Source organism: Enhydra lutris, unplaced genomic scaffold (assembly GCF_002288905.1).
Source record: "Enhydra lutris kenyoni isolate GAN:26980312 unplaced genomic scaffold, ASM228890v2 scaffoldscaffold13, whole genome shotgun sequence".
NCBI classification, from domain to species: Eukaryota; Metazoa; Chordata; class Mammalia; order Carnivora; family Mustelidae; genus Enhydra; species Enhydra lutris.
This window is the reverse complement of record NW_019154097.1, coordinates 34320138-34346452: the sequence shown is the minus strand read 5'-3', so window position 1 is coordinate 34346452 and position 26315 is coordinate 34320138. Positions and strand designations below refer to the sequence as shown.

Genomic DNA, 26315 nt, shown 5'->3' with positions numbered 1-26315 from the left:
CCGGCGCTGGCCTTCCCGATGCGAGCCCAGGTCCTGAGTGCAGGCCCCATGGCTGGCTTCAGGCCTAGAAGGCTGCCTTCTGGCTGAGGAAGCCCTCGCCTGGCTACGGAGGAGGAAGCCAGTATTGATCTGAGGGAGCGTCTAGCCGGCACCCCCAGCCCCTGCTAGCACCCCTCAATGCTCACCGTGGTGGCTCCAGCCGGAGCTCGTGTGAGGGCTGCTCGGACCCGTGCAGCTGCGTGACGGAGGCGAGTCTCCAGCAGGGGCCGGCGGGCTCACGTGGGTGGCTCTCTAAGTGTGATCTGGGACGGGCCAAGGCCGCATCACCCGGAAGCTTGCGAGCAGTGCCACTTCCCAGGTCCCGTGGGAGACTCCAGGCCCTCCAAAGGGCTGGTGCTTGCGCAAGTGTTGAGAAGCATGGGATCAGGGGTCCCGAAGGTCCTTTTCATGCCTTCTCTTGGCTGCCCCAGCATCTCTCACCCTGAGAGCCCCATCTGACTCCTGGGATCCCCCATTAGAAGCCCATCCTACTCACGATTCCAGACACCGTTGGTAACCCAAAGCCCCCAGAGAGTCAGGAATGGGCGCTGGGGGTAAAGCCCGGCCACGCCCTGGGAAATCTAGGCCAAATAACATGGCTTCTAAACCCCCATCCCTCACCCCCCACCCCTGAATGTCTAGACCATGACCAATGAGGACAGAATCCTCACCACCCCACAGCAGTCCTGGGGAGGGGCATAACCTCTAGCCCCAGTTTCTGTAGCTTTAAAGCCGGAGCACTGGATGGGTAAACCACAGAACAGTCCGCCTCGTGGAAGAAGCCAGACAGGAGGGATGTAAGCTCCAGAAGAGGCCGAGCTGCCAGGTGGTGATCGGAGCAGGGGTGTGGCCGTTCCGGGGAGGGGGTGGTTCTGGCTGAGGAGGGGCACGGGGGAACCTCATGGGGGTTGGAAATGCTTCGCCCCGATTATGGCGGCGGCCACAGAACTATGTACACATCTGTCCAAACTCATCCGACTGTGCACTTAGAGAGTGAACTTGATGGTCTGGAAGTTACACCTCAGTTCAAAACATTCGTAGTAAAATAAGAGGTTTGGGATTGCATGACTTCGAAAAAGGCTCTGAGTCTGAAGTCTTGGATTTCTGTGATTCTTATGGGATCGCGGCCTGCTTGAGAAGCAGTGTCAGAGGGCAGAGCTCGGGATTCTGGGCCAGCGAGGGCGTCACCCCCAGGCCGCACTGTCCCCTCCCCTCTAGCTGCCGCAGCGGGCAGGCAGGTCCTCCCCTGGAAGGCGCCTGCCTGCCCCATGGAGGCAGGGCACCAGGAAACCACAGGGGATTTCCAGTCTGTTCCAGAACCAAGCCCCTGGGGGTGCAGCTGAACGTCTCTAGTAGGAGTCACTGCTGTCAGTGCCAGCAGGTGGGAGGCAGTTAACTAATTTAATGAACAAGGATCACAAAGGGAAAAATGACGAGCAGGAGGAAGAGAGACAGCAGCCCGGAGTCGGTGACTCCCTACAGGATTACAAACATCCATTTCCGTCAGAGAATCTTTATTTTACATGTCTGCATCACAGCGAGAGAATCCAGCCCATACCTCACCCTGATTGGAAGCCCCACCCAGTACATGTTTACATAAATACTCTTCAGTGATCATTAATGTTAAAAAAAAAAAAAAAGAAATACTGAAAACTCCTGCATCCCAATCTAACGTGGAAAGCAAATGATATTTACAGACATTTTCTCCCCCAAATGAAACTTATTTCTGGATTAAATGTGTCTGACTTCTTTTGAGGTCACATGACCAGGCAAATCCAATTTATGGTGGGAAAAGCTGCTTAAGGCGCCAAGAACTGCCCCCGCCCCCGTTTGGCCGGGATTTGGGGATCCTTTTGTAGTAAGTATCCGAAATGCTAAGAAGGCTGCCCTGCTGCCCCCCACCCCCATCTGATTTGGCTGTCCACTGCACAACCTCAAAAATGGCCCTAGAATGAGCTGTCTTGAACTGAGTGAGCTTTTCTGTCTCACTTCAACCCTTAATTTGTCCAGAACTCCTTCTTCCCCAACGGCCTGCCTGCAGACTTCCTACCCCCAGAATTCCAACAGTCCCTGTGCGACACAACCAGATCCTGGCTCCCACACCACCTAGTCCCTCTCTCGGCCGGGCTGCCTTCCTCACACAGGGGCTCGGGGGATGCGCATGTCCCACGCCCTAACAGAGAGACACCGAGAAACATTTTTCAAGAATAAGCTATCCAAAGTGGGTACAGGGTAGAGCATAGCCCCCGGGGAGAGCTGGAGTGTTCAGTTCACTGATCGATAACCACACTGCAGGTAGGACAAGTATTAGCATCAACTCAGGTGGGCCCCAAGCACCCTGGAGGAAGAAACCTGGAGTCAAGAGCAATCTTTTGGAACATATGGTGTGTTCCAGATGAATGCCTTCTTGGCATACCAAGAAGTACCAAGTCAAAGCCTAAATTCTTTAGTGGGGAAGCTTCTCATTTACTGACTGAATCCTGAATGGGAGAGACAGGTAACAGCCACGGGCACTGGAGACCAAGCACATTCTCAATCTGTTAGAAGACCAGGGTGGGTCAGAGGAAAGCAAAGGGGGTGATTGTGGAGTGTGGGGCAAGGAGGGGGCTGGGATGGGCTTCCCTTGAGATCCAGCAGCGGGTCAGCAGGAATGGTCCCGCTGTCCCACGGAGTGCAGGGAGCAGTGCTAACCCCTTCATCAGACCCTCTAATGTTCTAAGAGCCTTCCTGGGGAGAAGATGCCTCCGGCTGTGGGAGGTGGCCAGGATGCCACTGGCAAGTCAAATGGGGATCTTTCACACTCTTCTTGGTCCATAAGGACTGGCTCCTGGTAACAGTCTCTTAAGTATTAAACCAGAACACACTGGTGTGCGAGGGCCCAAGGCGCAACGTGCAGCATCAGTATGTACACTCTCGAGAAAATTCTCCTTGGCTTAGAAAGTACATCTGTCACACGGCTACCGGGAGAAAATGCTGCAGTGCACCAAGCCTTCAGCCCCCAGTCCCAGACGGAGCCCATGTGCAATCGATAGCCGTGGGCTAAGGAGGAGCAGGAGGAGGAGGGAGAGGAGGAGGGGGGAGGAGGAGCGGCTGGGGGAGGCAGGTAGTGGAACAAGAGGGAGCAGCCATCCCGTGGAGCTCACAACGCAGGGTCAGCAAGCGCGCCAGGACAGGCACTCGGAGCACGAAGAGGCAGTGCTGCGGGGCTGCCCAGATGTGTCCGGGAGAAACCATGCCTGGACGTTTTACTCCAAAGTGATTTCTTGGAAGAAAACGGAACTGACGCAGGCTATGATAGGGGAAGCCATCTTTCACACTGGAGTAAGCACCTCCTGTGAGTCAGCAGGTTCGACACGTGGCTACTGAAATTTTAAAGCATCAAGGAACCTAAGAAACAGGCTGATGGCGTCTTTGGCCACTGTTAGAAGCCAGGATGAAGAGATCGATGGTTGTTCCTGCTAAGTAGTAATTTTCTAGCAAAACATAGACACTTTATTACGGGACAACAGACCCTTTCCTTCCTCAAAGCTGGCAGCCAGCCGCCCGGGCGGTCCAGAGCAGCTTTCTCAAAGGATGCAGGGCAACCCTGCAGAAGCAGAAATGGGGAGCAGGAGCACAAGGTGAAGCTATAAATACTGCCCATCGCTCTCGGACGCGCACCCGAGCCTTCCTGCCCGGGCCCCAAAACGCTGGTTCAGCTGCAGGAGCTCTGCCTCCCGATGCACCACGTGGGCTGCTGGAAGGACCGGGGCGACCAGCTGGCTTCGGACCCCCGCAGTCATCTCTGCTCGGGAGGAGAGCTGAGGGCAGGTCACAGCGCCCAGATGATGGACACCGGAGAGACGTTTTTACAGAACAGGAAGGAGAGCTCTAACAACCTGTACAAATGTGGGAAAACCAGTTTTCCCAAACTGGGGCTGGGGTTTTGACTTTTCTTGATCACTGGGCCTCACTTCGAACCTCCTGCCGGTTACAATACAGGACTTGGGCAGACTCGTTAGCGTTTACTCCTACATCATGACCTCATCTGGCCTGCACCCTCCCATTCAGAAGGGTCGCGGCCATCCTGAGGCCCCTCAGCCGCTGTGCGCCTGAGCCCTGAGGCGCACGTGTGGCACCAGGAGCCCGACGCTCTGGCTCCCGACCTCGCATGGCTACCGAGGCTCGAGGCTCTGGCAGAGGAAGGTGGGAGCCACGGCCAGCTCGGGGAGGGCAGTCAGGTCAGAGCTGCCCCAACGCGTTCTCCTCCTCCCGGGCTCCTTCGCTCCCTGGCTTCCAGCAAGTGGATCGAGGACACCTCCACAGGGACCCTTTCCGGGGTGGGGGGTTCATCACACTTCTGGGTCTTACCAAGAAGTCTAGGGACCAGTCAAGAATATCTGCTCGCAGGACGAACGGCAAAGGCGTCCCTCTGAGGGGAGCACCGAGCGGGGTTTGATCACAGTATGAGACACATTTTGGAAGTACCGGGACTGTGTTTACACCAGGAAAACAGTCTTAATATTCCCGTCCTCCCTGAGACCTCCTTCCCCGATCACGTAGCCCCCATCGAAGAAAACGGAAGGAAGGAAGGAAGACAGAAAGACAAAGAAGCGGTCCCTTAAATAAATACTTAGGGCAAATTTCCTTGCTCCTCAAACTGGGGAGACATATGATTCCTGCCCTCAAATCTGCAGCGAGGCGAGCAGCAGCGGCCTCAGAAGACAGAAGATTCCAGCTCACACCCCATGCCCAGCCAGGATGGAGCCTTTGTGCAGGAAGGGCTGCGCAGAACACCGAAGGCTAAGCAAAGTGCATGAAGAGGACGTTTTCCTGCTCCCTTCGTCCGGAACAAAGAGGACAGGAGAAGGACAATTGAGGACAGACTCTTTAGTTGGTGAACCTGGGGAGCTGAGGGCCATCCCCCGAATTCTGCAGTTTCTGAAGGACGCTTTCAAGCCAGGGAGGGGAGAAAACCACCTCCAGAGATGGCTGTCCACCCCCAGCCCCAGGCCCACAGGTGCAGGCTCTTGGCACCCTTGGAAACGTTTCCAACAAGACCACGGTTCAGCCTCTGGGCTCAGGTCTGGGCCACCATCACTCTGGTGGGGGATTACCGCCCACCTCCACCCCGGGGCCACAGTGGACCTTCTGAGCTCATCCCACCATCCAAAGGACTTCACTACCAGCTGTACCACTGCTCCCCTGAGGCAGCTGCCCGTGCTCCTCTCCAGGCTCGGAGAGTTTGGAAGGGCGCTCTGCTGAGTCTCCGAGAAAGAGCTCGCCATTCCCCAGCCCCAGAGAGAAAAGCTGTTCAACACACCTGCTCTCCTGGCAGGCATGGTCCGGGGAGATGGGGACGAGGTCTGTTTCATTCCTGCCAGAAAACCTACCTGGTTTATAGGAAAAACTTTTTAGTGATGATGATTTTTGCTTGTACTTAAATATCTGCTTAAACACTACCTTGTCTGCCCCCAGCTGCTCCTTTAAGGAAAACTCCTTCCTGTTTCTCCCCATATTTTGATTACACGAAACAGACACAGCCACAGCGAGAGAAGGAAGAGGTGGACCTGCTCTGGGCAGTCAGGGGAGCCAGATGTTTGAGGGAATCCTACTGGATAACGCTTTCTGAGCTTAAACGTACACTTCTGTCCATCCGTTAGACACCACCACATCCGCTTCAATCAAGAAAAGCACTTCCCACCATGGTTCCGGAGCCGTGACTCTGACAGGGACGCTTGGCCCCCAGATGACACAGCCCTTCTGGGAAGAAGATGGCCGGGCCTCTGGAGCTGCTGGTTCCTGGTCACAAAGAGTCTGGGGTCAAGGTCTGGGGCAACACTCTGGGCCAGGAACCCTGCGGCAAGCTCTGTACACTAAACTGGGTTTTGACGTTGCCTTCTAAAATAACCTAATTTCGTTCATTTTTGTGAACCAAAGATGCCACGGTGAGTTCCGTCTCTCTTCTAAGTCCCTGTATCCTGCCTCAGCCCCTGCTCATTTCCTGCGGCCTCATTCCCGAGCCGGGACTGGCCCCAGCCTCGCGCCGCTGCCCTCCCTCCCCGTCCACCAACACTCCTCTCCCTGCTGCCACACACTGGGGGGCACAACTGCGTCTTTCTGGAGAGTTCCCAATTAAGAAAAAGAAAGAAATAGAAACTACAAACAAAGTCTTCCTCTTATCCTCCTCCTGTCTACACGTCCTCCCCACCATTCCCACCTGAAGGAGAATTCTAGCTGCCCATAACCAGCCACAGATCCAGTTTCCATAAAAGAGAGTAGAGAATTAGGTTTCCGTGGCACTTTGTTCCCAGCCGCGTGCTCTGTGCTGTCACTGTCGGGAGGCGCCAAGTGCTCCTGCTCACCACTAGGACGATTAATAAATTAGAGGTTCTCTTGGACAGTCCCAGCCCTGAGGCTGCTCCGTCACGCGGTGCCCTCCCAGTCGCCCTGGGGTTCCACCGAGCCGTTGGTCACCTTCTTGACTTTCTTCATGTTCTCCATCACCCCTGATGTCGTCACTCTGAATGAAGAGAAAAACAAAACACAACAATTGGGAAAATCTCGGTCTTTAAGTGAAAGGCCACTGTCACCACGGCACAGCGGAGGGGCTACATGTCTTGGCTCTGGAATCAGACAGACCCGGGTTCCGGTCCCAACCCCGCTCCTGGCTAGCTGCGTAACCCCGCCAAGACGCCTGCTCTCCCCCTTCTAAGTATGAGAAACGGTTCCCGCTTCCCAGAACTGTGATCAGGGGAAAATGCAATTCTCCAGAGCATCTTGTCAACAACACCGGCTGTTACTACTACAATCAACATTGATCCGGTCCTCGCTTTCCGTCGTGGCCTCCACCAATTCTACTGCTACCTGGCTACGTGACTGTGATTACGAGACCACCGCCTGTGCCCTAACCTTCTGAAAAGAAAGCTCAGCAGGGGTAGTCATTCTGAGAGTCATGGGACAGAACCACAGGTTTGGAGGAACCTTCTGGCGCAAAGATTCTCTGACCCTCAGAAATAGACCCAGGCCCTCGTCTCTGCATGGCTGTCCGGGAGCACGTGGCTGGGCCTCCTCTCTGGGACCGGGGACAGGGGCCTTGCCTCTGTTGGTGCCCGGCACTAAGGAGGTCCCACGGAACCCTATACTGAATGTGTAGATCAGAGAGGGCAGAAGGCCGGCTTCAGAGAATGTGCAGAGCCGAGCAGAGCAGCCCTTTCCAGACAGTGAGTCACAACATCCCTCGGGAAGGTGGAGTGCAGGAGAAGACAAACTCTTGCCTCACCAGCTGTGAGCTGGACAGGACCTACGAAGGCTCTGGGTTTCTTTGCAGCAGAAGACGCCAGGCAGAGAGACTGAGCTCCGCCCTGCAGGCAGGGCTCAGAGCAGTTGCAGGATGGGGAAACTGCTCTGGGTGGGTGTGTACTATAGACACATGACGTGACACATTCGTCCAAAGCCACCGAACACACATCACCAAGAGTGAGCCCGGAGGTAAGTTACGGACTGTGGGCGATAAGGACGGGTGAGTGTAGGTCCATCGACTGTAACAAATGTGCCTACCATCCTGGAGGTGCTGCTGGTAACACAGGCGGCTACAGCGGTGGAGACAAGGGGCACCTGGGAAATCTCTGTCCCTCCTGTCCAGTTTGCTGTGAACCTGAAACTGTTCTAACAAACAGAATTAAAAACAAGTAACAAACACACCCACCAGCATCTACCTAAGTACTTGAGAAAACGAGGCACCTATGTACCCCATGATGGACCTACAGGAATTTCTGAAACAGTAAAATAAATTCCATCACTCAACTCAGTAGATCTCTCTGAGGACTCTCCTTAACCCCCCACCAGCTACTGAATCCTTTCACCGACAAATGGTAATTCAGTAGCCCTACAAGGCACACACCTAGAGGCTGTCCAGTTGGACCTAAAGGCAAATAAGTGATTTTATGGGGTAAGGAAAATATTTCCCCCTTTATTTCTCCTTTCATTCCTGCCACCGTGTTGCTGCTGTGACCAGGCCCCAAAGCCAGCCAGTCCTCCCCAGAGCTGGGACTTCTCCCAGACAGGAGTCCTTCAGACCCGGGGGCTGGCTGTACTTCTGGCAAGTCAGGACAAGGTGGTCTGCCCAGACGTGGCTCTTAGGGGATCTGGGGGATCCTACAGATGCTGCGAGTGTAAACACGGTCCCCAGCAAAGGAAAGCACCCCCTTCGCCATGTGACCCGGCACCACTTCCTGTCACCTGGCGCGGCCAGGGCCTGAGCCCTCCAGGAAGGGTGCACCTCTCCCAGGCCGCAGGCATGCACCCAGGTCTTGTCCTCTCGGGGTTGTCACTGGACTGGGATATGCAGGGGGAACAGCTGTAGGCCCAGAAGCCTTTCCAGCTCCAGCACAGCTTCTCCAAGCGCGTGAGATCAGGGAAGAAATGCACCCTCGAGTCTCTGAGAGTCACTTGCGGTGACAGCAGCTGCTGTCGGGCTGCGGCCCCTCCTGGACAGGACAAGGCTTCCACACAGCTGGGGCTGAGAACAGCCTGTTTGTCGGACCCGAGTGGGGCTCGGGCTGCGGCCTGGGAGACACACCTGCTGCCTGTCTTTCCCCAACAAAACACTGCTTTCCAGCTGGTGGGCCAACTGAGAAAACAAGGCTCGCTCTGTCATGCCAGCCTTGGGCTGGGACAGAAAGGGACAGGAATCGGGGCTCTTGGGGCGCCCGCAGCCCAGCAGAAGACAGTCTCCCAGGGCAACACACAAAGCTGCTGGAAGCAGACAGGAGAGCTCTGAGCAGGCAGGACGAGGGCTCGGGGTGGGGAGAATCACCCCTGCCTGGGGCTGGGGGCGGCTTCGAAGCCTGTACGAAGCCTGTATGGAAGGAGGATTAGCGGCAAGACGGGGGTGGGGTGAGGGGGGTGGGGGGGTGGGGTGTGTGTGTGTGTGTGTGTGTGTGTGGTGGCTAGGGAGCTTCTGAACAAAAGAAATGTAAAGGGCAAAAAGCATGCAAGAAACAAAAGAAAGCTCCCTGCCTGGTCAGGGAGTATGAAGCAGCTGTTGGCAAAGGCAAGTGGCGGGAGGGTCAAGGGCAGGCGGGGCAGGGCCGTGGAGGGCCTTGTCTGCCTTGTCACGGCAACAGGACTTGACCCTTACACGGGAGTTCTCAGTCCTGGCTCAGGCAGGATGCCCTGGGGACTTAAAAAAGGACAGAGGTACCTGAGCCTCAACATTGAGAATTAAGTCTCCAGGGGAGGGACCAGGGACTCTCCTTCAAAAACACTCCACAAGTGATTCTGGGAGCCAAGAGACCGGACAGGGAGGGAGGAAGACCGGGGTGAGGACATCGGCTGTAGGAAGGCAGGGCGCTGGGGCAAAGGGGGAGAGGAGACGCGACATTGGGTCCCCAAGAAATGGCCACTCACTCCACGTGGCCCGAGAAGAGGGAGGTGTTTAGGGCAACGGCCACGTGCTGCTGCTGGCGAGTGGTGGACGGCTGCGCCCGCGGGGAGCGCAGGGGACACAAGCTTGGGTACCGGTGAGCAGGTGGCTAGAAGGACCTAGAGCTCAGAGGAAGCAAGTGGCTGGAGCGGGGGGGCCGGGGGTGGGGCGGTGTCAGAGGGGAGACGTCGGGGACGACCTCGGGCTTGGGCGAGCCCTCCCCACGAGAAGAGGGAGAAGCCCCCACGGTCGGTGGAAGTGGGGAGCTGTCAGCACAGAGGGAGGTCACGGGAGCAGGAAGCGGGCGAGGCGAATGGAAGCGGAGCGCGACTCGGGAAGGCAGTGATGCTGGGCGGCCTCTGCATCCCGGGTCCCAGCAGGCCGCGGGCAAGTGGCCATGACACGTGGCGCCCAAGTGCCGCAGACCAGCCCGCCGGCTGCTGCCGACCGCTGTCCCGATGCCGCCGCGGTGAGACAGGAGCCAGCGACAGCCTGGCAGGCGGGAATGCGAGGGCCTCTGGCGACCTCAAAGCTCCGCGGGCACCTCCCTGCGTGTCCCTCTCTGGGGGGAAAATGCTGAAGGGGGACAACGGCAGAAAAGCCACCGTGCGAGCAGGGGCTCTCAGAGACCCTACACCCAGGGCGGGAAGGGGCTCTCCGAGCTCCGGGTAGGCAGTGGCGGCTGCGACTCCCGGTCTAACACAAACTCTGGGGACGCAGCCACCCACCCTCACTCGCCAGCTGGGGACGACCAGGCCAGAGAGGGCGGGCCTGTCCTTCTCGCTCTGCTCAGCCCTTCTCTGCCTGACTAGCTCCTCCTCGCCCCGGCGGCCGAGATGCCCTCGCTCCTGGCGCCAGGCGCACCCCTGGCTGCACGGCGGGCCCCGAGGCTGGCTGCATCCATCCCACTGTTCCCCAGAGGGCCCGCAAGCTCCCCGGGGGCCGGGCTGCTGCACTGGCTGGTGCTCCAAACTGCCTACGGGGCTGACCGGGCCACTCACCGTGGGGCCCACATGGACCCAGTGACCAGTGCCAGGAAGGCCCCTCCGGCCACCAAGCCCAGAGCCCGCTCCCGGCAGAGGCTGTCCCGCCTCCAGTGCCTGCTCAGGGAAGCCCTTGTGACTGCTGCTGACTTTAGGACGGCACCTACGGGAGAGTGTGTGCAGGACAGAGAGAAGGAGCAGGGAAGTGTAACGGAGCTGGAGAGTAGACGGACCCAGTGCTGCCTCCCGCTTCCCTCCTCCATCTAAAAGGTGACCCTTCCTTTCCTGGCAGAACCCTGACGATCTGTGCTTGCGACCGAACGGGCCTACTGCACACAGGCACCATAAGAAGGGAAGCTTCGGGCACCCATCCCTCTTCCTCCTGCACCACGCTGTGATCTGGGGCCTGAGTGGCCCCTGGAAGCATCTGTTTCTGTAACCAAACCAAACGGTAAAGTATAACCCAGTTGAAAAGTGTTTTCTGGACTTGAAATGTGGAAAGGCCTGGGGTGAGAAACAATTCTATTCGTCTCTAATTGCTGTCTCCCCTTTTGTTGGCCGTCCACTTGAATGAAGGCAGCGCAGCAGAAAAAAGGTTCCTGGCAACCATGAGGCCAGCGTTCTGGATTGGGCACCTCAGAGAGGCAACTTCCCGGCCCTGGAACCCACACCAAGTATTTCTTCCCAGTCTGACATCTCAAGATAGCAGAAAAGAATTCAGATCTCCAAGGACATGCCTAGCACAGGAGGCGGCTAACCAGGTCTGATCACCAAAACTGCACCCAATATTTACTTTTTAATTTGCTGACCTTTTAGTGATAAATTCTCTTACCAAAATGGGTAAGCCTTTGCAAGCTTTAGCCCAAGGAGAGTCATTACAGAAAGAAAACCAGAAAATGACGGGAAGTCGGGTACGTCAGGCCACACCTTCACTCTGCGGGCCCCGCGGGACAAGCCAGGTCGGGCTGGGGGGTGGCAGCTGCACGGACCTCGGGCAGGCTGGGGCCAGAGGAAGGGGGGATCGCTCTACCCCCAGGAGGAGCCCGGCCCATCCTGGGCTCACCTGGCAAGATGCCTCCCAAATGCACCGACTTCAGAGAAAGGGAATGAAAACACGTAGAAGAGAAACTACCCAGAAAATCAATCAATAAGGGCAGTGAGCGGCCCAGCTCAGCGTTCATGGGCCGCTGATGGGTTGGTCTCGTTAGGAAGAGGATTTGTTTTGGGGCGTGAGAGGCCTAAGGAATATTCCTTTCCACAAAGAGCCGGGGATATATGCTCTGTGGCAAGGATCAGAAGGAGCTCCTTTCGCCAAGAAACACCCTTCACAGGGGACAACAGAGAGCTCCTGTCTTCTTAGAAAACACAAATAATGGCTCTGCTTGCCTCTGGCTTGAGTTATTTCTGGAAAATTTAAGAGGTGCCATCCAGGAACAGCACCTCCAAGCAGGAGAGAGGGGGGATAGCCTGGGGTGCAGTGGCGTCCCCGAGGAGCTGCCATCAGCCCTCACGCTCACCCGCAGGTCAGCGTGGACGGCAGGCTGAGGGCTGGAGTCTCCACCTCGGCCTGTTCTGCTCAGACACAGCTTGTTAATCCACAGAACTTTCTCTCAGCCAGAGAGAAGCCCCAGAACAATTTCCCTGCTGACTTAAAGGCATATGGCCTCAGTCCGCTGCCCAACTTCTTTTTTTTCTTTTTAAAGATTTTATTTATTTGACACAGAGAGAGAGAGAACACAAGTAGGCAGAACAGCAGGCAGAGACAGAGGCAGAAGCAGGCTCTCTGCTGAGCAGCGAGCCCAATGTGGGGATCGATCCCAGGACCCAGGACCTGAGCAGAAGGCAGATGCTTAACGCAGTGAGCCACCCACGTGTCCCCCAACTTCTTTCTCATAGGCTAAGCAGGACTGGTGCTCCGTGGAAACCGCACCCCCCACTAAACAAAGCCTTCACCTGTGGTGAATATACTGGGATATACTCAGCTTTTCCGCCACTGAAGAGCAGCTCCCTCGCTGTCCCGGGACGGCTGACACTGAGCCACAGAAAACACGGTGTCATCGCAGCGCTTCTCCCTTCCAACAGGAGCGTAAGCGGAGGCGAACACTGGGTGACCCGTAACATTCCGCTCTCCCCCCAGCCTGGCAGAACGAAGGACACACGCCCTCCAGTCTCCGCGGCACTCGCGGTCTGTCTGACCACTTCCCCGCTTCCCTGCCCTGATCCGAGCACACAAAGACCCTCCTGCTAAAACAGTTACCACGTATCGCCAGCAAGAAATGAAAAAACAAAACAAAATTTTAAAAAATTCTGCCACGAGACAAGAATACCTGCACGTCGCCTCTGCGCTTCTGGCGCGGCGGCCGATGGAAAGCACACGGGCGCGAACACCTACACTGCTGGAGAACATCAAATGACCCAGCCAGTCGGCTTCTAGCTGCTACCCCGGGAAGCCCTGCGGAGGGGCGGGGACGGACAAACACAGCCGGGGACGGACAAACACAGCCGGGGACGGACAAACAGCCGGGATGGACAAACAGCCGGGGACGGACAAACAGCCGGGGACGGACAAACAGCCGGGGACAGACAAACAGCCGGCCCGCGGCTGCTTACACCACTGCCTCTCACTTGAGCTCCTCCAACCAAGTTACTGGCTCAGATTCTGCTGCTTCTAGAAAAGGCACACCTGGCGGCTCTACTGCCTTCCCCTCTGGTATTTGTTCTTCTGTACTGAGAGCTGTTGTCTGGGGCCCATCGGTGGGAGCTGCCTTCCATTGACTGTTCCTGTGGTGGGGCTGAGCACAGAGAGCTGTCCTATGCTGCGACAGCCCAGCAGGGGCCAGAGGCTCAGCTTTTGAATTGGGACAAGTCAAAGGGCCACCTACCCAGCTGGGAGGCAGCACACCTGAAACTCCGCCTTAGGCTAATCATCAAACACAACAAACTGGCCTACCACAGTCCATCAGTAAACAAGCCAACTCTCCATCACTATTTCTTTTCTAGATAATGAGTGCCCTTTCCCGGAAAACAGGACCCTAAAGTCACTTGCCCTGTGACTCAGAAAAGCCGGCTTGAACGCTCGCACAGAGGTCAAGTCGCTGTGCCTGCTGTGAAAACCATTTCGTTATCTGGTGCCAGAGGAGCCTGCGGACAAGCAGCAGACCCAGAGACGACTCAGATGATCACGTTTTTAGACATCAGCTCCCGGAGGCTGGGGGCCAACAGGAAGCGGGGCTGCCCATCCCCGAGAGGGCTGAACGGGCCAAGCGGATGCCCAAGTTCTCACCACCGGCTCACTGGAAGCAGGTGCCAACGACGCTGGGGGATGCTTAATCGGAGGGCTGGTTCCACTTCCCCTGCAAAGGCGGAGCAATCTTGGCAGACACTGAACTTCAAACTGAGTAAGACAGCCTGCGGCTCAAGTGTCCATTTCCTTCTGCTAAATATAGAGTTAACACCTCGGGAGCAACGGAACGCAGGGAGAAGCCGCTCCGACTCCAACTCCCACCGTGCTGTCTGGCGGGGTCCGGGGGCCGAAGGAGGAGGGACACGAGGGGAGATTGCTTACACGGATTCCATTTCCAGGTCATCCTCCTGAGAAAGCTGTAGGTAGGGGTTATCTGAAGCCGGACGGAATTTACAGCCCGTTAGAACAAAGAATACCAGCGTGGCCATTTCGTCCAGGAGCTGCGAATTAAAACCCACCCCGAAAAATGGATTAGCAAGGCTGTTCTTCTGAAAGCAGTGGAACTAAAACTGGTGCAGTACTCGCCCCCCAACCAAAGGTCAGGGCAGAGCTGGGGTAGGGTCCCCTCACGAGGTGGGTCAGAGCCTCAGCTAGGAGCATTCTGCCCAGGGATGACGGTTAAGACCCCAGGCTTTAATCAGTCTTCACCAGAATCTTTTAAGAGCCCCTTCTAGCCCCACGTTTCCCGTAGTGCCCTCAGCACCAAGCGGGCGCCTCAAGGAAGTCTCATTGCTGTGCCCTCCGCCCGGAACTGGTGCAGCACCGAGTGCCGACTACACGTCCCGGCGAGAACAAGAAAGGCAACAGGCTCTAGATCATTCGGTGGCTTCCCCTAGGAGTCAACGAGCTCGAGTCTACGGCAAAGACACTGTGTTACTGAAATACTCGTGGGTAAAGAAGGGCGTTCTGGATTCTGAGCTTTCCTGAGCCCCATAACTGAAGGAAAAAACCACGACTCATTGCGTTTTAATTATCCAGGGCGAGGCTCACACTCTCTGCCTGAGGCTTTTCTCTTCCAAGTCTTGTAAAATTGAAAACTAAAATCAATAATGCAATTACTTCCAGATTTTTCATGTAATCCAGCAGCTTTCCTGGGCAAACAGATCATCTTAGTTGTGGGCCAGAGGCGACAGGAGTGGCCACTGCCTGATCCCTCCTGAGCGACCTCACATTACACCCCTCCCCCTCGCCCCCTCCTCCCCCTGCACCCTGCGCCGTCCCCACACCCGAGCCTCGCACCTGGTAGAGCCATTTCCACTGGAACGGAACAGCAAGCTTGAGGAGGAATGCGATGATCCTGGTGAAGTATATGTAACACACGATCTATGGGGCAGGGATAAGAAATGAAATCAACATGGAAAGGACAGCATCGCTTCTTTCCAACATCTTGCTGTCACAAAGGAACAACAAAAGAGAAGACAGAATTCCCTGAGGAAAATCATTTGACACTTAAGGTGCTAATTAATAAACATGGCAGAGACGGCTTCTCTGGCCACCCCACTCAAAAGGACTTGGCCCTCACTTCTAGGGGACCACCCACCCGACATGGGGAGGACAAGGCATCGGGTGTGGCTGCTCTGAACTCTCACGCCTTCCTCCACCTTTTCCACATACACGACCCACTGACTTCAATCCCCAAAGGACAGGATTTTTCCTTCCCAGGCCCTGAGGCATGTTTCCGAGTAGTGATAGCAAAACACAGCCCTCAGGGCCCACACTGCTTCCAACTCTGCGGCAGAGGCCCACACCCAGAGGGCGTACCTGAGTACTGAGTACCAGAGTAACACCGAGTATTCTAGTAAGGGAAGATGTGGCAAGGATTCCCCTCGACGGCCCCTGGGACCACGCCCAGGGAAGGACCTGTCCAACCCACAGATGGAAGAGGGCTCAGAAACTTTCTTTTAGGAATCAGGAAGCAAACTCTTGAAGAGCTTTGTCTTTGTCTTAATAATCTTTGTCTTAATAATTTACAGCAGTTCCTGCCTTTTGGTGTCTGCTCATAGGGACTTTTTTCTCATTTTTGCAAATGACTAAAACAAGCAAGCCAAGGGGCTGCTCTGTCTGGCCTGTGCTTGGACGGGCGCCCAGAGAAACGAGCACAGAACCGTTACCGGGAATCACCTGGGGGAGGGGGAGGGGTGAAGGGGTAGAAGATCAGGGTCCCTTTATTGTAAGAAAACATCAAGCCTGTATTATTTTTCCGAGTATTTAAAGCCAAATTTAAACCTAACGTTTAAGAAGGCGTGACTCAGCTGTTTAATTTCTCCGATCAAAAGACACAATTTGGTTTGATAAAATGAAATCTGCACGGCCAAGGTAGCACATCTCGTGCTTCCGCCAGTTCTTTGGAAGTTCATTTGTTCTACTCCTTGAACTGATCTTATTTACAGATTCAAGATTTTTTTTTTTTTACTCACCAAGACGTAATAGTGTCTGAAAAGTTTCAGTTTTGCTAAGTTAATAGCAGCTAGGGAAAAGAAAGAACAGAATGACAGGCACATTAACTTCTTTTCTCATTTTTAAAAAACAAGTGACATTCAAGTGCCCTCTGTTAAGAGGCCAAGTCTAACGCAGATGAGTACTGCCCAGGGGCACATCTCTATTTCTGGAAAAGCATCAGCTTGGAAGGATCACCCCCCCACCACCACCCAGGAAGAATCCGGGAGTTATGGGAGCCAGTGCATCTCCCCATTCTGGGCTCAAGAGCTTTCAACTTGCCATGCTGGGGGGGTATACTGACACCACAGAAAAGGGCAGACACTAAAAATCAAGCCACCCCTGCCTCCAAAAGCCAATGGTAAACATTTCAGCTCTGTCCCTGTGGCTGACAGAGCTGCGCTCCCCACTAGGACCAATCTGGGGTGGGGCCCTGAGCATCCCACTAGCTGAGGGTCTAAATTCAATTAACCCACAAGTGCATCTTGCAAATTGCGCTTGTAACAAGCCCTTTAAATACAACCCTGCTGGCTGTGTCCTACCTTTGGATCGCTCAAGGTCAGGGAGCCAGGACAGCTAACTTCCTGCCACCGCCTATGGCCATGAAATATTGATGACCACAGAGGGTAGCCTGGCTCCCTCCCCGATTAGCTAGCTTTTCACAGTCATAAACCTTCCTGCAGGAGGCAAATTAATTTGGCTTAATAGCATTCAATTACTGGTTCCGTTTAAGAATGGCGCCGTGGGTGGAGAAGGTTCCTCTTCCTTTCCCCCCCTCTTCTGGCTCATGATTAGTGGGGGGGCAGTCAAGCTTAGGGTTCCAAAAGAAATTCCTGGAATCCTAAATTAATCTTCAATGTGATGATTGGCTAATAGTACGTGCAAGAACCTTCTGGGAGAAACTGAACGCCTCCATGAGGAGAGGATCAGAAAATTTTCAGAGCAAATCTAACCCTCCAAGCTGAGAGGCTGTGATACCCAGGTGTGGAGCTGGGATCGACTCACGCACGCCACGTTCGAGGAGGGTAAATGAAAGCAGGCAGATCAGCAAAGTTTTCTTCACCGGTAGTCTTGTTATTTTTTTTTTTTAAAGATTTTATTTATTTATTTGTCAGAGAGAGAGAGGGAGAGAGAGCGAGCACAGGCAGACAGAATGGCAGGCAGAGGCAGAGGGAGAAGCAGGCTCCCTGATGAGCAAGGAGCCCGATGTGGGACTCGATCCCAGGACGCTGGGATCATGACCTGAGCCGAAGGCAGCCGCTTAACCCACTGAGCCACCCAGGCGTCCCAAGTCTTGTTATTTTTAAATAAAATTAGATCTCTCTGGTTCACAGCCAGCTTGCCATTCACTCTGCCCCCGGCCAGGCTCTGGGATGCAGCCGACCCAAGATGGGACAGCTGTGGCCTTTGCCCCCAGCGGCTGCCGTCCCTCAGGGAAAGGGAGATGCTACACGCCCAGTGCAAGGGACACAGGGTACCCAGTGGGTGACGGGAGCGCGCAACGCAAGTAGGTGCTCCTGCCGGTCCGGGGTTGAGGGCGGGGGTAGGAGACGTTCCACTGAGGACCAAGGGTTAAACCTGAGAATTCTGTGTCAAGCTAAGCCACCACGGATTAAATGCTTCACACATCTGCACGAACCAGTATCCTTTCGTGTGTCTTTCCGCGTGGGCATTTGCTGCTCCTGTGGTCAAGGAAATGCACCCCCCCGCCCCGAAGCGAAATAGTTCTTGAACACGAACACTCAGTTCTCTTCTTTGTGAACCGCCAAGGAAGAACATTAACACTTACACCGTTAGGTAATAAAAAATGCCTGAAAAGTGTCTTCTGAATTTCGTTTGCTGAAATCCTTGCCACACCCTGCCCTGGCTACACCGAGCACCCTTAGCCGGCCGGAGAGAAGTGTGAGCGGTTTAGTGCTGGATGTTAAGGTCCCAGGCAGGCTGGGCTGCTCCCAGAAAGGGGCTCCCGACCTAGACCAGGGGCCCAGGGGTGAGAGAGCGGATTCCCAGAGGAGCTGGTGCCTCAGAGAGGCCTGACCGGGGCTCGGGAGGGAGAAAGAGCAGAGAGGCCAGTGGACGGCGCTCGGGAAGAGCAGATACAAGGGCTCAGGGCTGAGAGGCCCCTGCGTGTGGGGAAGAGGAAGCTGGCAGCCGGACGGTGGAGGGACCAGGGCACGGGCTGGACCGCAGGGAGAGCCGAAAATAGAGCCGATGCAGAAGACCACCGACCATCCTCCTTGGCGGAGCCGAGGGCACCAGGGAGCCTCTGAAGGGTCCGAAGCCGGGGTGCCTTGATCACATCGACATTCAAGAACAATTTCTCGGGACGCCTGGGTGGCTCAGTTGGTTAAGCAGCTGCCTTCGGCTCAGGTCATGATCCCAGTATCCTGGGATCGAGTCCCACATCGGGCTCCTTGCTCATCAGGGAGCCTACTTCTCCCTCTGCCTCTGCCTGCCATTCTGTCTGCCTGTGCTTGCTCTCTCTCCCTCTCTCTCTCTGACAAATAAATAAATAAAATCTTAAAAAAAAAAAAAAAAAAAAAAAAAACAATTTCTCCACAGAAAGGATGGAAAGAACCGAGAACGAGAGCCCAACTGCAGTCCAAAGCCTGGAACTCGCAGAGGTCCGTCTGAACTGTGGTGAGGCCCTTCTCAATCAGTGAAGACCCCGCCTCGGAGGCTGGCGGGGGAAATGGACAGACTAGGTAAGTCTGGTGGTCCCCTCCCTCCCTGCCAGGGCGAAGAATTCGGGGCTGACGAGGGAGGGAGGCACGGGGTGAGGGTGCTGCAGGGCCAAGACCACTGTGAGGGGAAGGGTGTGGAAGGCGCCACATCTCATGTCTCCCTGGAGCCAGGGGCCACCATGTCGCACCCTCCAGGCTGCTGTAAGACATCCTGAGCTGAGGCAGGCCACGAAGTGCCTCAAAGATGAGCCTGTGCGCCCACGCCCCGGCACCGATGCCGTGCCACTGCAGGACGCGGGCGAGGACAGACAAACAGACCTGGGGACAAGTGGTGCGGCCTCTAGGAAAGGCAGCCCCAGTAAGGGAAGCTCTGTGTCATCTGCAAAACCCAGCAGTCACGACAGAGGTCACTTCCAGTCACACACGAGACATACCGCTGGCCCTGCTCCGGGGGCCAGGCCCCCACAGGGTGATCCAGTCACAGCGGGGGCCGCAGAGTCAGGGAGGGAGCCCACGTACTGAGCTTGGAAACAGAAGCAGGTAGCAGCGCAGGCCCTGCACATTTGAACAACTTGGGTTCAAGTTCCAACTCTGCTGCTTGCTGGCTGTGTGACCTCAGAAAAGCCACTTAACCTCTCTGAGCCTCAGTTTCTTCATCTGTCCAACAAGGATAACAACGCCTACCATGAGGGTTGTTGGCAGAGGTGAGGAGTCAGTGCGTGGAAAGCAAACGGCATCCAGTAAGCACGCAGCCCATGTCTACTGCTTCCGCACGAGGGTTATATAGCATCGACCCAACACCACTGGGCCGCAGACTGGTACAGCGGCTGCCGCATCTGGCAGGAACCCAGGCTCCAGTGAGCGCGACTGGACCGAGCGGGGACGCGGGGGCTGCCATCTGCACACGACGCGGTCAGCCTGCCGAGCAGCGAGGATCCAGCCCCGGAGGGGAAGCCTCACCAGCACTACGCAAAGAGCAGCCAGCAAGGCAGCACGTCGCAGCCCGGGATCCCAGGCCGCCTCCTGCTTTTTTCCAAAAGAGCTGTCCCTGGAGCGGCGGACGCTGCCAGCTCGCTACTCACTGGCTCGAGGCAGGCCAGCCTCCCACGGGAATAGAGGCCCCTTGAGTCTGGGCTGGCTATTTCTGACCCCATCACCACAAACAGCAAATATGGTCAAAGAGTGAGTCTGGTGGGAGGAAAATGCCTCGAACGAGAGCCCAAAGCCCCACAGTCTAGTCACTGCACTGTCATGGCTCCGTGTGCCTGGGCCTGGCCCATCCCTCCCTTCTCAGGCATGGGTCTGCTTGTGGTCAGGATGTTTTTATGGCAATGGTTTTTCCGGGGTGAGCACCAGCATCACCCTGAGAGCTTCTCCTAGAACAGATGCCCGGCTGCCATTGTTACAGAATTGGACTTAGCCAGAAGGACTTTGAAGAAGCTCCCAGGGAACGGGGAAGGAGGGGGCGGGGGGCAGGGAGGTTGTGCACCTGCTCTAGGAGCTCCTGTGAGGCCCACCTCCTGCTATGGGCTCCCCCACTCTCCCCCCAGGAAATGGCCAGGACTCCGGATTTTGGCAACTATTTTTTACTGATGAGAACAGAACAAGTGCCCACAGAGGCAGGAAGGGCCCAGCTGTTTCAAATAATTACCAAGGCAGGGGCGCCTGGGTGGCTCAGTCAGTTAAGCATCTGCCTTCGGTTCAGGTCATGATCCCAGGGTCCTGGGATCAAATCCCACATTGGGCTCCTTGCTCGGCTGAGAGCCTGCTTCTCCCTCTGCCCATTCTGCCTGCCACTCCCTCTACTGTGCTCTCTGCCGCCCCCCCCAATAAACAAATAATTTAAATCTTTAAAAACACACAAACAATTACCAAGGCAGCCATCTCTGTGACCAGTATCAAGAGCAAAGGTACCCCAGCTAGAGGAGATACTGCCCCTTCCCTAGACTTTTACCTTTCCTCTGTACCCCCAAGAGGAACGAGGAGGCTGGCAAGAAGACAGATGGCCCCCTTCCTCCCCAGTGGACTCGCCTGGATGGTCCTGAACCACGACACTGGTTGTCAGCATCGGCGGAGTGAGGGACCATGTGCCAGGCACCTCTCATGCTTCCTCTGGGGTAAAAACCTCACAACAGCCCCCGTGAAGGAACAACCGCTGTGACCACTGCCTCACAGAGGAAGAACTAAGGCCTGGAGAAGTTTAGCAGATTAGCCAATGTCACACAGCTTTTAAGGAGAAAAGCAAGTACTCAACATCCAAGTCCACAGCTCTCTAAAGACCACGTTCTCAATGCCTACACTCTGCACTAAGAGAAAGGCAATTCATAGCTTTGTAATCCCCCTGCCAGCCCATGGCTCAAAATGCCGGGCAGTGCCCAGGAGCTGCCAGCAATCCATCCTGAGGAGTTAATACTGGGCGATTTACAAGGCACACAGAAGCAAAGGCCCGTGACAGTCTCTTCAAGGGTGAAACGTTTCCAAAACAATCCTTCTCTGGGTATAAAGAAAGCCCCGAAGCTTAAAACCATCCCCACCTACCCCAAATCCTTTTCTCCTGCTTCCTCCCTGCCATGCTTCAAAGGGAATTTTGAGTCAAACACAAAAATTGCAGAAATAAGGATGCTAGCAAGGCCTGGCTGGCGTCAGCGTTGCTCTGACTCACTGTCAAGCTCCGCGGCTCTACAGTCTGCTTAAGCTCCAAGTTCAAGCTCCCCCTGCTGATGGCGGGGCGGGGGGGTGGGAGGTGGCACAGCAGCTGCCCCCACTTTCGTGGCCGAGCACAGGCCTGGAAGCCGGGCCACATGCTGACCTGAGACCACGCTGGCCTGAAACTATCCATTCTGGGGAGACACCAGCTCAGCAGGTGGTCTCTGGCCTCCACTAAGAGGAGATCCCACCAACCCATCTCATGAAGACAGTATGAGGAGCAGGCATGGGGAACAGCTGTGTAAGACAAGAACTCTGGGGGCGCCTGGGTGGCTCAGTGGGTTAAGCCCCTGCCTTCGGCTCAGGTCATGGTCCCAGGGTTCTGGGATCGAGCCCCGAGTCAGGCTCTCCGCTCCGCAGGGAGCCTGCTTTTTCTTCTCTCTGCCTGTGATCTGCCTACTTGTGATCTCTCTCTCTCTGTCAAATAAATAAGTAAAAAAAAAAAAGACAAGAACTCTGTAGAGAAGGAAACTCTGACTTTCAAATGGTTGAGGGTCCTGTGAAAAGTGGATCAAAATACATTTCCAGGGGTTCCTGGGTGGCTCAGTCAGTGAAACATCTGCCTTTGGCTCAGTCATGATCCTGGAGTCCTGGGATGGAGCCCAGCACTGGGCTCCCTGCTCAGTGGGCAATCTGCTTGTTCCTCTGCCCCTCCCCCTGCTCGTGAACTTGCATTCTCTCTCTCTCTCTCTCTCTCTCTCAATAAATAAATAAGCCTCTGCCTTCGGCTCAGGTCATGATCTCATGATGGAGTCCCGCATTGGGCTCTCTGCTCAGCGGGGAGCCTGCTTCCCCCCCCCACCCACCGCCTCTCTGCCTACTTGTGCTCTCTGTCAAATAAATAAATAAAAACTTTAATAGATAAATAAATAAATAAATAAATAAATAAATAAAATCTTTAAAAATACATTTCCAATATACATTTAAAACAATGATCCAGAGTTAGAATTAATTTTAAAAGAATGGGGGAAAAAAGGGACTTAAGGAGAAAAATTAAGCTCTGACTAGCTCAGAGTGATGGAGGGAGGGAAGAGCAATGAAGTGGTCCAGGATCACAGAACACGAGAGAGGTAAAGGGAAGGAGAAAACAGAGCAGGTTTTGTGGGTTTGTTTGTTTTTCCTTTTTTAAGATTTTATTTATTTGACAGAGATCACAAGTAGGCCAAGAGGCAGGCAGAGAGAGAGAGGGAGAAGCAGGCTCCCTGCTGAGCAGAGAACCTGACGAAGGGCCCAATACCAGGACCCTGATATCATGACCTGAGCTGAAGGCAGAGGCTTAACCCACTGAGCCCCCTAGGCACCCCCAGAGCAGGGTTTGTTAAGGTTGTCAAGAATAAGACTTCCTTCAAGAGATACCAAGCGAAATTCAGAAGACGACGAGAGGGTAAAACTGATTATTATGCCAGGAAATGCTTGGTAAAAGATAAAAGTAAGTACAAAACACCTAAATACAGGCGACAGTTCGTGTAACCGACAGCGGTATCATGTGTCAGCTTGCTTATGTCCGCAGAGGATATGACGATTTGTGCACAGCTTATGCTCATGAACTCCCAAAGTACGGTGGGAAGGTTGGCCTGATAAATTATGCCGCAGCGTACCGTGCTGGCCCGCTGCTGGCCCGCAGGCTCCTCAACAGGTCTGGCATGGACAAGATCTAGGAAGGCCAAGTGGAAGTGACTGGAGATGAATACAACGGGGAAAGAAGCGTTGATGGTGAACCTGGTCCCTTCACCCGCTATCTGGATGCAGGGCTTGCCAGAACTACTGCCGGAAATCAAGTTTTGGGGCCCTCCAGGGAGCAGTGGATGGAGGCCTGCCTATCCAAGAAGAGGTGGAACGGTCCCAAAATGGCTCTTGCCCAAGAGAAAGACCGGGTAGCTCGGAAGAAGGCAATCTTCCTTCCAGCTCAGGAGTGGGCTGCTGAGAGCTAATAACCAAACCACAATTCTCTATGAAGATTATTTCAGATAAAGATAGTAATAACCTTATTCATCAAGTAGCAAAAAATAAAAAAGCAAAAAAACAATAAAACAGTAATTGAGGAATGGTCAAAATTCACCAAACTGAACAGGTAAGGACTATGCACCTTATTGTAAGCAAAAGTTACTGTAAAGGAACAAGAAAAAGAAAGAAGTAAAAATGGCCCAAGAGACTGGCTGACAGCCACAGGGAAGACTGTAAGATCTCTGCCGTCACAACTGGTGAGTTTCTGTTCTTGTCCCCTTCTGCTCTAGAAACACCAAAGGCCCTTTGCAGGTGGGAGGTGGGGTCGTAAGGACCCATGCCGACCTGACTCTGCTCCTGTCTCCGCCAGCCCACAGCTCACATGGCGCTGGAAGCCTCCCTAGTCTGACATCATGGCTGGGGCTGGGCTGAGCCAAGGAGCACGCCGCTCCCCGCCTGTCCATGGCACAGACTCACAGTTGGCAATGAGCTGGGTGAGGAAGAAAGTCAGATGTCCCCCTGCATCATGACACAGCCTGGCCAACAGCAGACAACACCTTCTCCATAAGAGAACCACATCTCCCCAAATACTGTGGTAGGTAATCAACCGAGAAGCATTGGTTTCAACCGTGACTCAGGACTTGCAGAAACCAAATCCAAGCCAAGGCCCCTGGGCAGAAGAACCCTGTCCCAGACCAGGAAGGGCACACCGACTCACATCGCAAACCAAGCCTGCCGGGTGGCCAGGGGCCCCCCAAGACAGCAAGGTGCCCAATGTTTTGAAGGCCTAATAAAAAAAAATGGCAACGTGTCCATGATGTGACTGCTTCTCAGGCTGGGGATATATACAGTGGCCTCTCTGTTTTTGGTTATGGACTATATTAATTCAGGCTGTAACAATGACTGATTATTTTGAAATGTTGAGCAGAAGCTATGATTTAATTGACGACATTAAAGGAAGTTTGGGTGATCTGCTAGGGGAAAGTAATGAAAACAGGGTTTTGGTGATTAAAAGAAATGATAAATCACCGCAGTAGCCAGTCTAATCAAATACTCTTTCTTTCGCCTTACTTCTTCGTAACAGCCTATCTGGCTGTAGTTTTACCCTTTCCAGGGTCATGGACTCCTTTGAGATTTGCTGAAAGCCATGAACCCTCTGCCTAGGTAAATGCATGCATGCACAAAATCTCACCCAGTTTCTGGCGCCTACACACCCCTTCCCCTAATGCACTCGTGGATGCCACATGGAAAACGTGGGACCTAGAGAGCTGGCCACACTCAGACATGAGGCGGCCTTGAGTGCAGGACAGAATGCCACACTGCCCCCACCCCATGGCAGGGGAACCTTTTATTTTTTTCTAAGATTTTATTTATTTGACAGATAGAGATCACAAGTAGGCAGAGGAGCAGAGAGAGGGGGGGAAGCAGGCTCCCTGCCGAGCAGAGAGCCCGATATGGGGCTCGATCCCAGGACCCTGAGATCAAGACCTGAGCCGAAGGCAGAGGCTTAACCCACTGAGCCACCCAGGCGCCCTGGCAGGGGAGCCTTCTGAGCCGCTGCATCATACCGGCCTGAGAGAAAGCCTTCTTGGCCTGCCAGCACGCCACCTTTCTGGAGCAGAGGGCTGTTTATGGTGCTCTCATGTGAACGGCTTCAGACTTCAGGGTTGGGAGAGGATCATGAACATATGCTCCAGCTCCACACCCAGGGCCAAGAGGAAGGATGAAAATTTTTTGAGTGACCAGATAAAGGGTATCTCATTTTTTCTGCCCCTTCTCTCCTGTTATCCTGAAACCGTGCTCCAGAGTGGGCAATCCCAACGCTATCTTCAAGGGCAAGGCAGAAAACAGCACAGAACAATTCTGGAGGAACTCATCCCCGCCCAGGTGGCACCCAGTCCTAGAGCCCTCCCCTCGCGCTGGGGAAGGGAAATCACAGCAAAATGTGTGGCTGGGAGGCTCCTCCTTCTCCTCACCTCCTTCTTCACCCTAGGGCTTTTGACCTAGGGCTTCCTGGTCTGGCCTAGTAATAATAATCCTCCCTGCCTACCGCATCAGTGGCCCCGCGCACTTAGTTTCTCCTGGGAAAATGTAAATAAAGATTGGAGAAACCTGAGATTATAGCCAGGAACTGAGTCAAAGGAGTCAGGGAAGACAGTGCTTATAAACGTCAGCTCCGGTGCAAGTGTAAAACCCGGAGCGCTCCTGGTAAACCGACAGCAAGTCATGTTAAAGGCCATCTTGTTAGTGAAAGAAAAACACAGGGTCCTATTAGAATAATTAGGTACAATATCAAAGCAGAAAATGGTGCAAAAGCTATTGCCCCAATCAAATGACAACACAGTCCTAGACACAAAATGGAGTTCCATAAACGCTTACAAGCGGTAAGTTCTTAGATCTATGCAAGCCTTACAGTTTTCAAAGCGCTAAGTAAGGGGTGAGCAGTCAGTGGTCAGTATCATTCTGTTATAGATACGAATCTCTTTAATGTCTAACAACAGCCAGGAGTTGGCGAACTTTTTCTCTAGAAGCTCAGAGAGCACCCTCGTGGGCCTGATGATCTCCACCCCAAGGACTCAACTTTGCCATTGAAGCGCAAAAGCGCCCACAGACAGTGCACACACAAACGGGCAAGGTGCATTCCAGGAAAACGTCATTTACAGGGGCCGGCGGGGGACGGGGGGTGGGGGGGCGCCCTCCGCCCGTTGAACGTCTGCCTTCAGGGGTCCTGGGATCAAGCCCCATGTCAGGCTCCCTGCTCAGAAGGGAGTCTACTTCTCCCTTTCCCTCTGCCACCCGCCCCCTTCTCCTACTTGTGCATGCGCTCTCTCTAATAAATAAATAAAATCTTTTAAGAAAACTATTTATAGAAA

The 26315-nt window shown here is 54.5% G+C and overlaps 1 protein-coding gene across 2 annotated transcripts in view; it reads right to left on the bottom strand.

The window, feature by feature from the left end:
• Positions 1–1542: 1542 nt before the first annotated feature.
• LOC111145678 (G protein-coupled receptor 107) overlaps positions 1543–26315 on the bottom strand; it is a 75378-nt gene continuing 50605 nt past the window's right edge. Inside the window, exons 16-19 of one of the 2 annotated variants that reach the window (XM_022500772.1) lie at positions 16090–16141; positions 14912–14995; positions 13994–14112; positions 1543–6541 (exon numbers count right to left, since the gene is read on the bottom strand). In XM_022500772.1, the coding sequence (XP_022356480.1) occupies positions 6445–6541; positions 13994–14112; positions 14912–14995; positions 16090–16141 (352 nt within the window). In that variant the 3' untranslated portion in view covers positions 1543–6444. The remainder of the gene's footprint in view (positions 6542–13993; positions 14113–14911; positions 14996–16089; positions 16142–26315) is intronic. The other variant, XM_022500773.1, reaches the window with a different exon arrangement.